The sequence below is a fragment of the Eurypyga helias genome, unplaced genomic scaffold (genome assembly GCF_000690775.1).
Source record: "Eurypyga helias isolate BGI_N326 unplaced genomic scaffold, ASM69077v1 scaffold5908, whole genome shotgun sequence".
Taxonomy (NCBI): Eukaryota; Metazoa; Chordata; class Aves; order Eurypygiformes; family Eurypygidae; genus Eurypyga; species Eurypyga helias.
In genome coordinates this window covers 56691-69002 of record NW_010266338.1, presented here as the reverse complement: position 1 = coordinate 69002, position 12312 = coordinate 56691, and the positions used below count along the sequence as shown (strand labels likewise).

At 43.6% G+C, this 12312-nt stretch overlaps 1 protein-coding gene across 1 annotated transcript in view; it reads right to left on the bottom strand.

Annotated features, from left to right (window-relative positions):
- Window positions 1-73: 73 nt before the first annotated feature.
- The window catches only part of LOC104513618 (ICOS ligand-like), a gene marked incomplete at both ends in the record, with an annotated part of 65954 nt that continues 53715 nt past the window's right edge, over window positions 74-12312 (bottom strand). Inside the window, one exon of the mRNA XM_010157036.1 lies at window positions 74-153. Coding sequence (XP_010155338.1) covers window positions 74-153 — 80 coding nt within the window. The remainder of the gene's footprint in view (window positions 154-12312) is intronic.

Here is a 12312-nt window from a genome sequence, read left to right as displayed (position 1 = left end):
TTCCTCTCACATCTTGCTCTCTCTGTGCTTCAAATTCTCATTTAATGTTTTTTCCCCTTCTGAGACACGTTACCCCAGAGATGCTACCACCTTTGCTGATGGGCTTGGCCTTGGCCAGCGGCACGTCCGACTTGGAGCCGGCTGGCATTGGCCCTGTCAGACATAGGGGAGGCTCCCAGCAGCTTCTCACAGAAGCCACCCCTGTACTCTCCCCCCACGTCTGCTGCCATAACCTTGCCACAAAAGCCCAATAAAGGGAGAAAGTATCATGCACCAGAACTGCCTTTCATTTTTCTAATTCTCTCTAACTTCACAGCAATGTGCAGAGAAAAACCTTTGATCCACACAGTTTTTAAAGTTTTGTTTGTTTTTTTTTTTTTATTAATAGAAGATTGTTTAACTTTGGTGAAATATGCAAGATTATCATCTTTGCTTTCAGCCAGTGTAAATTTGGAGGGAAATTCCATGTTTGTTTAGAGATTAATAGAAACATTTATCTGCCAAGCTGGGTTTTTCCTTTCCTTCCATAGGGTTGTTTGGAGCTGCTGAGGGGTTTGCTAGTTTCAGCCAAGTGGGTAGAAATTATGATTAATACGTTTTGTTAAACACTATCAGGAGTGAGGGAGTGTGTGTTCTTCAAGCCTCCACAAGGAGGCATGCAGTATCTGCCTTGTGGATCCTGCCACTCCTCTTCAGAAAGCATTTATGAACTTTGCCCTTCTGAGAGGGACTGGTAATAAATGCCCCTCCTGTTTGCGTGGGTTTTCTGGTGATGTGATGGGGTTAACTTGTGGGGTGTGGGGAGGAGTTGTTACTTATCAGGTGTGTTTCTGCCTGCCCCGTTTCCCCCCGGTCGATGCTTGCACACAAAATCCCTTGTATGAGATGTTGCTCTGCGCATTGCTGCAGCATTCGCAAATTGGACAGCGGTGCTTTCTTCTTCAAAAAGCAGAAATGAGAGTAGGGATGGAGATGCACTTTCGTTTCTACCCTTCGGTTTGTGGCTGCAACAGGGACACATTTTGGGTAAGATGCCAGCAGGGGCCACTCGGTGAACAGTGTTCTGTGTAGGTTTTCACTTACCCAGGCACAATGTTCCAGCTGTTGTTTTCTGTTCATGTTGACATTTTGGAAGAAGGAATCAAACCAATACTGCTTCCGACTTGTTTAACAAAAATAAATAGGAAATCCAATTCCATCGTAATGAATGCATTTGTCCCGCTGTCTTGTTAAGACTCGTTTTGTCAATACAGTCACTTTTTATTTATCTCCCTGAAAGTATAATGTAAACCTACCTACATTAAGCTCTAAAGCCTTCCTGTGATATAATCATCATAGAATCACAGAATGGTTTGGGTTGGAAGGGACCTTAAAGACCATCTAGTTCCAACCCCCCTGCCATGGGCAGGGACACCTTCCACTAGACCAGGTTGCTCAAAGCCTCATCCAGCCTGGCCTTGGACACTTCCAGGGATGGGGCATCCACAGCTTCTCTGGGCAACCTGTGCCAGTGCCTCACTACCCTCTCTGTGAAGAACTTCTTCCTGATATCCAATCTAACCCTCCCCGCTTTCAATTTAAACCCGTTCCCCCTTGTCCTGTCACTACAGGCCGTTGTAAAAACTCGTGTCATGTCCCCCCTCTGCTTTCTTGTAGGCCCAAGGAAGGCCCATTTTTATCACTGAAAAATGAGGAAAAGTGTAGTATAAAGTCATAAAAGTACACAGTGGGGGTTTTGTTATTGTTGGTGTGGATTTTGGTTTTGCTTTTTTTGTTATGTTTTTAAAGTAATAATGCTATTATAGCCAAGGTGATTTATAAAAAAAGTGTCATGGCTTAACCCTAGCTAAGCACCACAAAGCTACTCTCTCACTCCCACCCCTTCTGCCCCCAGTGGGATGAGGGGGGAAAGTAACCAGAGGGAAAAAAGGTAAAACTTGGGCGTTGAGATAAAGACAGTTTAATAGGACAGGAAAGGAATGGAATAATAATGATAAAAGTCTATACAAAACAAGTGATGCACAATACAGTTGCTCAGCACCTGCTGACCAGTGCCCAGTCAGTTTCCAAGCCGCAGCCCTTGGGCAACTCCTCCCAACTTTATATACTGAGCATGACGTTATATGGTGTGGAATACCCCTTTGGCCTGTTTGGGTCAGCTGTCCCGGCTGTGCCCCCTCCCAGCTTCTTGTGCACCTCCTGGCTGGCAGAGTTTGGGTAGCTGAGAAGTCCTTAACTTAGTATAAGCATTGCTAAATAATACTGTTGCTTAGTGTAAGCAACAACTAAAGCATCAGTGTGCTATCCACATTATTCTCATACTGAATTCAAAGCACAACACTACACCAGCTACTCAGAAGAAAATTAACCTGGTCCCTGCCTAAACAAAGACACAAGGTTTGTAGGAAGGGACTTCTATCAGGCCAAGAAATAATCCTGGAAGGAAACACACTGTTTCTTCAAGGGTCTCCGTGTTTGCAAGCTAGCAATATCTTAAATGTTTGTGTAAACGTATATAGGTTTTTATTTTCAGAGTGGGAGCTTAGATAATCCTCCATCTGTAAAAAAATTGAGAGTTGCCTGCATTCCAGTGCTTGAGTCTTGTTTGAGCTGTTTTTCTTCTTTTTTCCTGTGGCTGCAGTGGCTGAGGGGAAGCTTGCTTGTTTCACAGATTCACAGGGAGGTAGGAGTTGGAAGGGACCTCTGGAGATCATCTAGTCCAACCCCCTTGCCAGAGCAGGATCACCTAGAGCAGATCACAGAGGAACAAGTCCAGGCGGCTTTTGAAAGTCTCCAGAGGAGGAGACCCCACCAGCTCTCTGGGCAGCCTGTTCCAGTGCTCTGTCACCCTCCCAGGGAAGAAGGATTTCCTCATGTTCAGGTTGAACCTCCTGTTTCCAGTTTATGGCCATTGCCCCCAGTCCTGTCCCTGGACACCACTGAGAAGAGCCTGGCCCCATCTTCCTGACACCCACCTTTTGGATATTGATAAGCATTGATAAGAATCCCCCTCAGCCTCCTCTTCTCCAGGCTAAAGAGTCCCGGCTCTCTCAGCCTTTCCTCATACGGAAGGTGCTCCGGGCCCTTCATCATCCTAGTGCCCTGTGCTGGACCCTCTCCAGTAGTTTCTGATCCTTCTTGAACTGAGGAGCCCAGAACTGGACACAGTGCTCCAGGTGAGGCCTCACCAGCGCAGAGCAGAGGGGGAGGATAACTTCCCTGTTTGGGTCAGCCCTAGCCCTCAGAAGAATTAAGGAACTGATACTTGGTTATCTTTGCAAGGTGATTTCAGTGGTGGTCAGACGCTGTGGAAAGAGATAGAGTGGGGAAGAAAAGGGACTAAAGTTGGACAATCCCAGAAGTTGAAACAGAAGTTGCAACGAGGATTGCATTACCCACAGCAATATGATTTCCTGCTACATATTTAAAAATAGTCGCCTTCTGTGCTTATTTTCAGTATTTCTTGGTACCCTTTGTTCATCTGCTGAGCATCATGCTGTGTGAATGACTGCCCTCAGATTTAGGTGAAGTAACAGTGAAAATTCTGCATCAAATGTATTACATTTGTTTCTCGTTGATTATCTGTACTCCCCGTTTCTCCTACTTCACGTGGGGCTGAAAGGAGCTCAGCAGAAGGCATTAACCAGTTAAACTTGAGCGCAGTGTAAACTTAGATAAACTATGAGATGAGAAAACCAACTCCTTTTTGTCTCCTACTGGTGTCACTGTTAAACATAAAAAGATGAACTTGCTTTTACAGCTATTCTTTTCCAAGAACAGTGTACAAGGCTCTCTTTCAGAACTTACTTAACGTAGCACATTATCAGCCCGTGGTCTTGCCCTGTGAAATACCTAGGTGCGGGCCACCAAGGTACTACAAGTGAGAGAGGTGGAGATTCCTCCTTCTTAAATGTGTGAATTGTTTGTGTGCTCCCTCGTTTTTGAAGCTCATGGTCAAACTCTGGAAGACACGAGGCCTGTGTACTGCTCACATGAGGTGAGCTTTCAGAGAGGCGCTTGGCTGTGTCATCACCTGGGCAAGGACAGACAAATCAAGGTCTGCTCGTTATTCAAACCTTCCCTTGCAGTCTCCTGGGAAATTGAATGACAATCGTATATTACTACCAGGAATGGCATTAACTCCAGCTCTGGGCAAATACAATAAACGGGGACGTTTAAACATCCCAAGTGGTGCTGCAAATCTGAGCCGTAAAGAACTGGGTTGTAAGCCAAATTTAGAGGTCATCCAGCCTTCTTCCCCCCGCCCTTCGTTCCTTCTACCTTCATCTGCTCGCACGTGTTTCACAGGCAGGGAGAATCTCTTCTGAGGGCGAAAGAGGCAGAGGACAGGGAATTGGGCACTCCATGTAGGCACCAGCCAGCGCAGTGCCTGCCCTGCGGCGTACGACGGGGCCGCCGCGCTTTGCAGCAGCGAGGCTCTGTTCTAGCCGTGCCTGCCCGCAGCGGGGTGTTGAAGTGGTTATTCCCTCGCTTGCCCAAGAAACGCAGCTTGCGCTTGCGAGTGGAGGTGCTCATGTGGTTCGTGTGCCTCAGCGCCTGTTGAAAAGTGGGGGCCGCTTAAGTGTCTGTTAGATTTTGGGAGTCATACGGTCCATGAGATAAGGGCAAGTGGTTGAGGCTTTTGGGACCAACGGACCTGTACAGACGCCGCCTTTTGGACCTTCTGATTGCACAGGGAGCTCAGCTAACTGCAGGAAAAACTGGAACACAAATAAAGAACTCCTGGGGACAAAATGATTACTCTCTTCAGGGTGGGTTTTTTTTTTTTAAGGTTTTTATTTTTAATCAACTTTTGTTTCAAAAAATACATGGAATCTGAGACAAACATTTGGACGGTAGGAAACCAAAAACCACAATCACGGTATGTCCAATTCTTATATTCAAATCTTTCTGTGAAGCGGCAACCCAGCTGTTAGGCTGAGCTGCTCTGCACCCAGGGGAGCCTAAGTGCCAACTGGGCTTCACAGCAGCAGCACAGGCTGGGATTTTTGTCTCCCTTCCCCACCGTGGGGAAAAGGCCCTTTGTTAAGAAAGTCAAAGATAGCCATCTCCTTTACCTCAATGGATACCATTTTAAGCTCTATATTATTCTGTTCCCTTCCTTGCAAAAACAATCCTGTCTTTCCTTTGGAAAGAGAGTGGAACTGTTCCAAATCACAACTTTATGTGCGTCCTTATGAGTCACTTCCCTCTGCTTGAGGGCTCAGCCAGCAAGGGTGTGTTGCCGTCACCCTGCCCTGGGGAAGCAGCTCTTCAGATGCTTCTCAGTTCTCTAACGGGGCGTGTGTTGCCGTCACCCTGCCCTGGGGGAGCAGCTCTTCAGATGCTTCTCGGTTCTGTTGCAGCAGCTCTGGCCAGAAACAAAACTTTTGCACTTTCTTGATGTTGTTGGTATACGGGATCCTTTCGGTCTTAGTTTTACGCAGGACATCTGTGCTATCTGAACTGAACGTTCCCAGAGCTAAACCCGTTTCATTTGCATAGGTATCAGTTACAATTATTCTTGCCAGTTTTTAATTCCTTTCTTTTTTTCCCTCAAAAAGTACTGTTTTTAAAGACACAACATTGTCACAGTAATGGTTTCTTAGTCACACAATTCTAGCCTAAGAATCCACAGTTATCACATTTACCTTTCTGTGTTTCATGACAAAAGAAGACTGAATTCAAAGCTTTTGGCTTATTTAGAAGTAGATTTTGTAATAATACATCACTTCCTTCCTCTGTGCTGATGTTTTATGAACTTCCATTATCTTTCTCAGTCAGCTTCACCCTCACGCTGAAGAAACACATTTCATGTGAAAAAAAAAAAAAAGTTGTTACTGATAGCCCGTGACACTTAGGAGTAAAAATAGAAGCTGAAGTTCCACAGGCTCAAGTTTCACAAGGTTTCCATCCGTACATTTCACAAAATACGAGCGTCTTCCTACTTCCAGTTTTTATTTCACACAGAGGGTGATTCTTCTTCTCCTCCTTTCAATTCTCTTGAAGGACAGCAGATGAAATATTAGGCAAAAGATCTCACCAGGGTCAATTATAATGTGATTTGTAGTTTTGTGAATGCTTTATCCTGTCATTAAAGCAAAACCACAAAATCCAAAATAAAATGTTCATGCTGGCAGCACTAAAACTGGGCTCCAAGGAACAATGAAAACGCAGACTTGCCACCTCTGAGTTTTGCTGCCTTTGCTTTTGTGGAACACCAAAACGCAGGACATAAACACTGAGCGCTAGGTCTGTTTTCAGCTGTTGGTGCTTCTTTCCCGTGGCTCTGGAACAGTTGTTGCGCTAATCCTACAGAGCTGTTCTGCCCCACCAGGCCCCCTGGTGAGGAGAACTTCCCCAAGAGAAGGCTGGCTTCCCCCGTCACAAGTGCCAAACCCACAATGTGACCAGGAGGTGGAAGGAGAGGGGAAATGTAACCAGACGCGGTGCAGCAGCAGAGCTTCTGGAGGAAATCTGACTGTGTCCTGAAAAGTTGAGAAAAAGAAAGTTGGCATGTAACTGGTGGCTTGACAAGAGGCATATCTGAAGTTTGTGTGATACATCTTACATGAATGAACTGATGGGAGACTCTTTGTAAAATGCTCTGGATTTTGACTTATTTTCAAAATTCTCCTTTTTGTGTGTGTGTATGTGTACCATTCAGAACCAGTCTCAAGGTACTGTGGCAAATAATTCTTTCTCATTCATAGAAAAGGCACAAGACAGTCAGCAACAATGAATACAACTTCCTTTTTTGGATGACTGAGAATACTTGTTTAAAATTCTGATAGAACAACAACTACTAAAAGAGTGTAAAATGCATTTCATAAATTGAAAGCGGGGTGGTTTAGATTAGATATCAGGAAGAAGTTCTTCCCAGAGAGGGTGGTGAGGCACTGGCACAGGTTGCCCAGAGAAGCTGTGGATGCCCCATCCCTGGAAGTGTTCAAGGCCAGGCTGGATGAGGCTTTGAGCACCCTGGTCTAGTGGAAGGTGTCCCTGCCCATGGCAGGGGGGTTGGAACTGGATGGGCTTTAAGGTCCCTTCCAACCCAAACCACTATATGATTCTATGATTCTACTTGCTCAGGGCCTGAGGTAGGTGTTGCAATTAAGAGTCTGTACATAATGGTAATAAGTATTAAAAAGTCTAGGTCACAGACGCATCGGTGGTATCAGCACTGTGTACCACTACTGGCACGCGGACATGCGGCACAGATCTCCCTCGCCACAGATGGAGCCTGAAACCCATGTGGGATGTAGTAGACAAGTTAAAAAAAGATTTTAAACTCCTGACTTAAGCAGCAGATAACAGTTTTTCCTATGAGGGTTTAGGTCTAAGTCCTTCTCTGGGAAGATGAGTCTGTATATTGTTTTTTATACCAATTCTAGGGCTGTTCCTATTGCTGTGGTGTCAGCTTTCGGTAGGTTGGTGCAGTTAACTTATCGCTGGTAGGGGGTCTTCCTCCCCCTCTTCCTAGAAGGACCACGTGGTATTAATGTTTAAAGAGCAAGTAAACGTTCGGTAGTCCTCAGTAATGCTTTGAAGTAAATACAGGAGTATAGCAAGCCTCCTGGCCTCTTATGACCTCTTCCAGGCCTAGGCACTTCCATTTTTCCAGAAAAAAGCATAGAAGTTTTGATTGACCCCAGAGGAGTCTCACAAGAAACTGAGAGTGACAGTAAAGTTAGGCTCTTTAAAATAATTATAAAAAATAATCACTCTAGTACATAAACAAACAAATGAGGCAGAAGTGAAACAGATCAAAACTGTTTCTGTTTTACATAAAAATATTAAATATCTGCTGATCTGGTTATGACTGCAAAGTGTGAGATTATTTCTGCACACAGTGTCTTTGTTCTCAACAGGTCATTTAACTTAGAATAAATCTCTTCCAAAATAACAACTAATAGAAAACATATTCTCTTCCTCCCGTTCTTAAGTAATTGCTGGGGAAAAAAAATGGCAGCTGCTCTGATGATTTTCTTTCAAAGAAGCTGACAACAAAATATTTTTGCCTTTCTGCAAAAAATTATTTTTCAAAAGTTAGACTTTTGTTCTTTCCTCCATCCCCAAACTCACCAAAATACAGCAGTACGAGAACCTTCAGGTGTCTGAAGTGTGTGATTCAGATTGGTCTCCTATGGCAAAGTTGAAACACTCCCACCTTGTCGCAGTTGCTTCCCCCCTCCTCAGTGAAAATACCATTTCATGGTCAGAAATAGTTTATATTGAGGAACAGTTGTCACGAAGTTTTCAGCTTAGTCAAACATATATACAACTACCTCCTTTACATGCAGCCTACTTACCTTTTGGTTCTGAGAAATTTCCATTGCTACTGCATTAACATGGTTGACCCTTGATCATTTCTTATTTCTTGGGGAAGGCAACAGCTGGAGATACTCTAGATCCTGTGCTGTTTGCTTTTATAATGTTATAGCGTGGTGCTGTGTCACTGAAGGCACATGATACCATATTGAATTTAACTTCATGGTTTTTCAAGACCTTTAAGCCAGCTAAAGGAGCTGTCTTAGATCTAAAAATTATATTTTCTGTAATTTTTCAAGTGGTTTTTTGCTCACGAAGTACGGAGCTGATTTATTTTTTTTCTCTGTGGTCATGAGATAAAACACTCAGACATTTTTTTACCTTAGATTCTATTTGAGTTTATTTCTGCTTAATTGGCCTGTAATGTCATATTGTGGCGAACTTACTACGTTAACTGTAATGTAAGTATTGTTATGTAATGGGTTATAACTTTAGCTACATTGAGTAAAATAGAAATTGCAGCTATTAATTTTTATATGAACAAACGTTACAGGCTTGTTACCATGTTAAGATTTTGTAGAGCTAATAAGAATAATTTGGTTTACAAGCAGGATTTTTACGGGAGAAGTCACTGATGATGACATGTCAGACCTGGACAGCCCTTCTGTACTACATTCACTCGGGAAGTGTTTACAGATGACCCTAATATAGTTACTCCTCTGTGATGGTTAAACCTAGACATTAGCATCTGCACTATACTTCAGAATTGCCATTGGATGAAATCTACTTTAATTTTCCCAGAACTTCTGTGGAGTCATCAATCATGTATTTTTACAATACTTATTACCTTATTTACCCGAAAGGACCTGCCAAATCTCTTGATCTGGCAGTTCATTCATACCAAGGTAATTTAAAAAGACCTTAACTCCCAGAACCAAATGGCTTCTATGTTGCTTGGTTTTTATTGATTTTTATGTTGCCCATAATGATGAGTAGCCTCATGGACTAGTGACCACTGGCACTTCAGTATTCTTCTTTCTGCAGCCTAGGCCTGTCTTGGCAGGGGAGATATTTTTCCCTGCCTGGGAGAGCTGTATTTTGCTAGACTTAGTAAGAGAGAACAAGCACCCTAAGTCTATTAGACTTTCTCTATTCAGCACATCTTGCAAATTCAAATCAAAGCACTGGATAAATACTTAGACACTTAGCAGGTTAAGGACTATTGCCTTACCAGAAGGGGAAGGAGCCTCCTCAGTGCTAGATGGAGCTGGAAAAAAACACAGTAATTGAAGTTATTTGTTTGATTAGAACAGATAAAATGTACTGATGATTGATCTAAGGGTTAGTGTTTCATTCTGAGAAAGAATGCATTTGTCAAACAAACTGAAAGTTCAGATATGATCACAGAATTAAATCAGTAAAAGACACCTTACTGATCTCAAAAGTTTGATGATGAAACATTTTGATTCTGCATTTTCAAAACAGTTTTTTTTATTTAGAAAACTGAAAAACATTTCACTTTGAAATTTTCTGAACAAATGTATTTCACTTTACATTTTAAAAACATTTTTCTCCTCAGAATGATGTGCATTAAAATAAAGACATTAAAGGGTGTATATTACTTTTTAAAAGATTTTTTCTATTTTAAGCAGAAATAAATTTATGTGGTTGACCATAATGAAGGTTTCCAACCAATTTATTCAAGCAAGACACCTTAAAAAAATATTATTTGTTCTGATGTATATCCCCTTTTTTTAATTTGCTTTTTCAGTTGGCCAGGTGGTCGAACCCAATGCCCCATCATTCTGCGGGCCTTGCTTGTAGGTAGTTTAAACATGTTAGCTCAGTTGTTTGGCATTATTCAGCATGTATTATGGTCTCATAGAATCACAGAATCACAGGATGGTTTGGGTTGGAAGGGACCTCAAAGATTATCCAGTTCCAACCCCCCTCCAGTCCCTGCCTGCACTGGAATTGGCTGGTAAGGTTGGTAACATCTCTGCCCAGTGCCCAGGCCACCCCAGACAAAGTACCTGTCGCCCCGAGGCCTTGGAAAAGTCATTTACCTCAAGTGGGAATGACAGATTTCTTTTCTGGGGTACAGGGAGAATAACTATGCTGAAGAGTGTGAGAGGCCTGTCTCTCACATTTTCTCACAACCTGTCTCACTCATTTTCCTAAAGACGAAAAAATAGTAATTCTTGTTGCATGTGTCCAGCCTTGCCACCAGATCCAGATATTCCAGGTGCAAGGAAAAATGTAATTAGCAACTGCCTGTCTTTCATTTGACGGGGTATATGGCCTGAATTTTGAAGCCAATTGCCAGAGATGAAACTAATTCTGCTTCACAGATTCAAGTGCAAGCAACAGAATAAACTCTCCTGTTCCTCTGGGACAAGATGGGTCCAGGACAGTACAAACCCATCAATAATCAAATACTTAAAAGTTGAGGAGAACTCATGATCATTAATGTCTCCTGCGGAGGGAAGGGGAAGAGGCAGGAAGCTTGCCTTCAGGAGTCCTGCTGCTTCTGTGGATATGCTGTGCTGAAGCTTAACAAAGATGCAAGGGTTTTTTTCCTTCTCAGTCTTCCAACAAAAGCAAGTAACAGAGTGAAACTGAGTGAAATTTGATTTTAAAATTGAAGTCATCCCAGTTGATGGCCATATAAGGCTTGTCAAAAACGCTGCCCGCAACTCCCTCCCTCTGAACTAAGAAAAATCTTACCTGATACATTGAGTTCAATTTCAGATTTCTGTGTTGGGCTGAGATAATCCCCAGTCTGTTTGTAGATGCAAGTGTATAAACCCGAGTCATTTACTTGGACATTGGAGAGCTTTAAGGAAAAGTTGCCATGCCTCATCTGGTCCAAAAAAAGACTAGTTCTGCCACGGTAATGTTTGTCTTGGTGCAGCAGCAAATCCTGCCCATTATAAACAAAGTGCACTACAGAAGTCGTTCTCTGCCAGTAGAGTATGGAACTGGAAAGGATCACGTCTCCAGGAGAGGAGGCGGTGCAAGGCAAAATGACAGTTTCTCCAAGAAACGCATGGCACGTTGTGGCTGGTTGGCCTGGAATAAAAACAAGACAACTTTCTCAGCACGCAGCAGAGCTAACGACACCAGGTTTCCTCTGATTTGTCTTCATTGCATCCTTATTGCCTCTCTTGTCCCCCTTCTGTCTGTGTCCTCCCACTCCCAGCCAGGCAGAAGGCGGTCTGTGCTGTGCCTGGATTCAGTGCCCAGCCAGCTGTGGAGCAGGACAGATGTGGCTATGTGCAAGTTGCCCTCACTTTGTTAGTGTGGGTGCTGCTTGAACTTGTCTCCTTAGCTGATGGTTTTTTCTCACAGCTTCTGGGGATCTTAGTCTTTGAGATCAGGTGTCTGATTTGATTTTAATCGGTCAGTTCGCAAGGGGAAAAGGGGATACAGGGAAGTGAAGGTGGGCAAGCATGGTGATGCAAGTTTTGGTTTTTTTAGGAAGCCTGGCTGCAAAAAGGGGAAGTGTCAAAAGGGTGTTACATCAGCATGAGAAATGTCCTGGGTAAGTTTGGTGTCCCTCAACTCCCACTGCTTGCCTATCGGATCATGGCTCCTGATTTGTAAATAATGTGCTAGAGGCCCCCATCTCCCTTCCCCTGTGACAGCTTGCAGGGGGTCTGACAGAACGGGGTTTTTTTGCAGTCTGGCTTGGTGGACTCCTGCCAACACCTGTCCTGTGGCCTCTCACACTCTTCAGCATAGTTATTCTCCCTGTACCCCAGAAAAGAAATCTGTCATTCCCACTTGAGGTAAATGACTTTTCCAAGGCCTCGGGGCGACAGGTACTTTGGGGTGGCCTGGGCACTGGGCAGAGATGTTACCAACCTTACCAGCCAATTCCAGTGCAGGCAGGGACCGGGGTGAGGGCAGCCTGCTGCTGAACAAACAGGCAGATAGTGCAGGAAGCCAGGTGCATCTCACTTGTACACACTGTTCACTTAATAACTTCAATACTAATTATTAATTCTTCCAAGTTAGTTGAAAGCATACTAAAACTTG